The sequence below is a fragment of the Pterocles gutturalis genome, unplaced genomic scaffold (genome assembly GCF_000699245.1).
Source record: "Pterocles gutturalis isolate BGI_N339 unplaced genomic scaffold, ASM69924v1 scaffold41855, whole genome shotgun sequence".
NCBI lineage: Eukaryota > Metazoa > Chordata > Aves > Pterocliformes > Pteroclidae > Pterocles > Pterocles gutturalis.
In genome coordinates, this window is record NW_010139769.1 from 1 (window position 1) to 4,178 (window position 4,178).

Here is a 4,178-nt window from a genome sequence, read left to right on the forward strand (position 1 = left end):
TCTTTTTTGCTGGTATCGGGCTCTTCATGAGCGGCTTCCTGCTCACCCGGATCGAGCTTGCCAGCAGCAGTTCCTGCTCAGACCCGCTCGTGCCGCCACCCTGGGAGAGGCAGAGCCTCCCGCCAGGCTCCTGTTGGGCCCCTCAGCGCTTTTCCAAGGCTGTGCTTGTCATCATTGATGCCCTCCATTTCGAGTTTGCCCGCTTTAACCCAGCCAAGGCCAGCCCGCTGCCCTACGAGAACAAGCTGAGTTTCCTGCACCACCTCGCAACCTCCCAGCCCCGCCATGCCCGCCTCTACCGCTTCCGAGCCGATCCCCCCACCGCCACCATGCAGCGCATCAAGGGCCTCACCACCGGCTCGCTGCCCACCTTCATTGACGTGGGTAGCAACTTTGCCACCTATGCAATCCAGGAAGACAACCTGCTGGCACAGCTGGTGCAGAACGGTAGGTGGGCAAGGACAGTGTTCTGCTGGCACAGGACACGTGCAAACCACACAGGACCTTTATTCCTCTCTCTCGGGGAAGGGAACTGTTTACAACACCTCCCCCCGTCAGTTAATTCTTTTGTCCAGCTTGGATGGCGGTTGTCTCAGGCAGAGCTGTCACACAGGCAGGGTTTGTTCGTCTTGTACTGGGAATGAGAAGTAGCTTGGACCATGGCTTCATCATCTTCAAAGATGACGAGGAAGCAGGTAAAAGTTTACTAATGGTGGCTGTCACAAGGTCACCACAAGGAATGGCTGTATGAAGCCAAGGTCAGTTAGTCATGTCGTTTTTGCACTCAGGTGAGACGCACAACAAGGGAGGAGCTGGTGCTAGGTGTGCTGTGGGCGTGTCGCTCTGGCAGCAAGCCTGCCTGGCCAGCTGCCTGCAGCTGTTAGGCAGTGACCTGTCACATTTTCTCTGTAGTTTGGTGGTCCTGGGGTGTGCTTAGTGCAGCTGTAAAGGGCTTGTTAGGGTGGGATGAGGGAGCAGAGAGAAGGGGACGGGATGCGTTCATGTGTTACCCGGAGAGATTTCCTTCCAGGACTCAGAGTGGCACAAATACCAGTGCCTGGGATGAGGCAACGTGACTGGGTTGTCCACTCGCCCTGTGTGTGAGCAAGGGTGGGCAAATGCAGTAAAAATCTGAGGTGAGAAACACTGTTAGACCCTGTGCCAGAGAAGCAGCCTTGGAGGGAATGGTTCCCACTTCCAGGCTGGAGAAGCTCTGTGGAAACACACTCTGTCTGGTGTCAGGCAGAGCAAGCGGGGTGAGGGGAGTGGGAAGCATCAGTGCTTTTGTCTTCTCTTTTCCATGTATAAAAACCCACCACCACTGTGTTTAAAACCGGAGCCCAGGACTCACAGCTTCTACTCAGCACTTGTCAGCACCTGTCTACCTCATTGTGTTTTACGGTGGGGTCGTGGGCCCTGGGCGAGGGTTTGTCAGCTTTGCGCTGCACCTTCCTAAGTGCTGCGCTGGTATGGATGGGTACTTGCCTGCTTCCTGGCCTGTTCAACCCGCACATCTTTCTCCTGGGGTGACATGTTGGAGGCCAGTGATAAGGAGTCAGGTTGTGCATGTGAATTTGGTGTGGTGGGCACTTGTAGGCTTAGAAACAGGGGTGGTGGCTCCTCACATTCAAATTCATTGAACCAGATGGTCATTTTAATTTTAGGTTGCCTCTGAGTGTGGGTTGGAGAGGAGCCAGTGCTCCAGTCCCTGGCTTGGATCTGCCCAGGCTCTTTGCACTAGTGTGGGTGCCAGCATGACTTAGGTGGGCTGCCTGCTCTCATTAATTCCTTTCTTGCTACCTCAGGAAGGAGAGTGGTCTTCATGGGTGATGACACTTGGGAAGGACTCTTCCCGAAGAAGTTTTTCCGCTCGTATTTTTTCCCTTCTTTTAACGTGAAGGATCTTCACACTGTGGATGATGGAATCCTACAGCATCTTTATCCAACTGGTAAGCAGCTTTTTCCCCAGGGCCTCGATAACCCTTTACGTTATGTGGAGGTCCTACTGCAGGTTTGGGGTAGGACTGAAGATTTTTTTTCTGTTACGGATTGACACTGGGCAGTAACACATTGCTGCCTAAGGATTACAGTGCTCTAGCTGGATTTGCACAGATAAGCCAGCTTTTGGGACCTGTAAAGTGTTCCTGTAAATACCTCTCTTGCGTTTGGGAGGGAGTGCAACTTGATGGGATGAGGTTAGACTTCTACATCTGTCCTAGGGATGGAGCAGGAGGAGCATCTTAACTTTGACACATGGCTGCCTGGGCAGGCACACAGTGCTCTGGTGAATACACAACAGTGCAGCCACCCACTGGGAGGCTGGGGCACAGCAGTGCTCTCAGCAGAGTATCTGTGGCTCCCAGTCTTAGGAAGAAGGTGAAGTGTGAGATTGATTTGTAAATTTTAGGTGATTTCAGAGTCCCCCTGAGGTCCTAGGACCAGAGGGAATTAATTCTCTTTCTTTTAGCTGTGTATGAATCTAAGTAAGTTGAGGTACAGTGGTCTTTCATGGGGAAGTCCTTGTGCTTTGTGGAGAGCTGCAGTTCATCATTTAACTCCAGATATGTTGGTTTTCCTGTGTTGGGTCTCTGAAGCAGAGGGGAGAGGCCAGGGTAACTTTCTAGCTAGGGACAGCATTGCTGTGCAGGTCCCATATCCTGGCTGGGGTGCACAGGGGCACGTTGATGAGTCTGACCTGAAGTATCTCCAGGGGAGGACTGGAGTTGTGGGTTCTACTTTTCCTGAGCATCCCCTCAGTTTAGCTCAGTTTATGGCAGTTTGAGTTAAGGGTATTTCAAGGTGACTTGTGTGACATTGGGCCATTCCCGTCTTGAGGGGTGGTGAGCAAAAACCACGGATACTGGGGCGCTTGCTGGGCATTGAGCTCCCCATGGCATTGCACCCAGGCAGACACAGACCGAAAGTGTGCCTGCATTAAAACCTAAATTGATCTGCTTGAGAGCTGGGTATGATGGCAGGAGGGGAGAAAACAGCAGTTTCCAGAGGCAACCAGAAAGCTCTGTCAGGAGGATCCAGGCACAGAGCCTGTCCCTGAATCCCAGGCTAGTATGTGATAACTGCACTTGTTCTGCAGTGGACAGTGGTGAATGGGACGTGCTGATTGCTCACTTCCTCGGCGTGGACCACTGCGGGCACAAACATGGACCTGACCATCCTGAAATGGCTAAGAAGCTCACCCAGATGAATGAGATGCTCAGGTGATTAGTCTGGCAGTGGGGGGTTGCCAGCTGGCCTCTTCCTTCAGCCGGGCTTGTGGGGTCTTCTCAGGGAATTTACAGATGCAGAGGGCAACAGGGGATGCATACTGTGCCTGTTAATGACTTTGGCCAGCAGCAGCTAAAACCCCAGCTATGGGCCAGTCTCGGTTGTGTGAACACATGTTCACCAGAGGTTTGGTGTCACAGGTAAGACCTGGAGCCTTAGTTCTCAACCAAACCGCCAGGTGATGGTGCAGCTGGAGTGCAGCTGAGCCTCACTCTTTCCATCTTTAAAAATGGAGATTGTCACAATGAGGTTTGGCTAATGTTTGAAAAGCACTTGGAGGACCCTGGCTAGGGAATGATGCATTTTCTGCACAGACCCATGAATTGCACTTTTGTGTCAGAATGCAGAATGGGATCCAGAAATCCTCATCACGCAGCCGTGCCTCAGTCCAAAATGCTGCAGCTTTTGACTCTTAGGACTGCTTTGATTTTTACTGCCAGAAGGAGTGGGTAACTTGCCCTGCTGCATCTGGGAGTGCAGTATATATCACGTCATACCTACTGCATCCTTTTTTTCCTTAAAAGTAGGAGATTGCTCACACAGTATGCAAGACCCAAATAGAAGCAGCCTAAAATTTCTTCCTGGTGGGAGCCTTTCATCTGTATTGTTTTGTCAAGATCCCTGTAGGCGCTGAGGAACCAGCCACCCTTCTCTGGGGACCTAAGCAGGATCAATCCACTCTGTCTCAGGATTCTGAATTTTAAGTTTGGTTTTAAAGCATCTATTACCCTGGTACCTGGCTCAGTGGTCACAGCTCTGTGTCAGGACTTAGTTTTGCTCATATCCTTTTGTGGGCTTTACCTCTGTGGTGCAGGCAGGCTTGGTGGGTACACATCCTTTCCCACTGTGGTGTGATGGGTTTGCCCTTGGCTGGGGGCCAAACCACACACCCC

At 51.9% G+C, this 4,178-nt stretch overlaps 1 protein-coding gene across 1 annotated transcript in view; it reads left to right on the forward strand.

Moving 5' to 3' along the window:
• Positions 1 to 5: 5 nt before the first annotated feature.
• PIGO (phosphatidylinositol glycan anchor biosynthesis, class O) overlaps positions 6 to 4,178 on the forward strand; it is a gene marked incomplete at its 5' end in the record, with an annotated part of 11,947 nt that continues 7,774 nt past the window's right edge. The window contains 3 exon segments of the mRNA XM_010083433.1: positions 6 to 447; positions 1,806 to 1,949; positions 3,095 to 3,218. Of these exon segments, the coding sequence (XP_010081735.1) occupies positions 6 to 447; positions 1,806 to 1,949; positions 3,095 to 3,218 (710 nt within the window).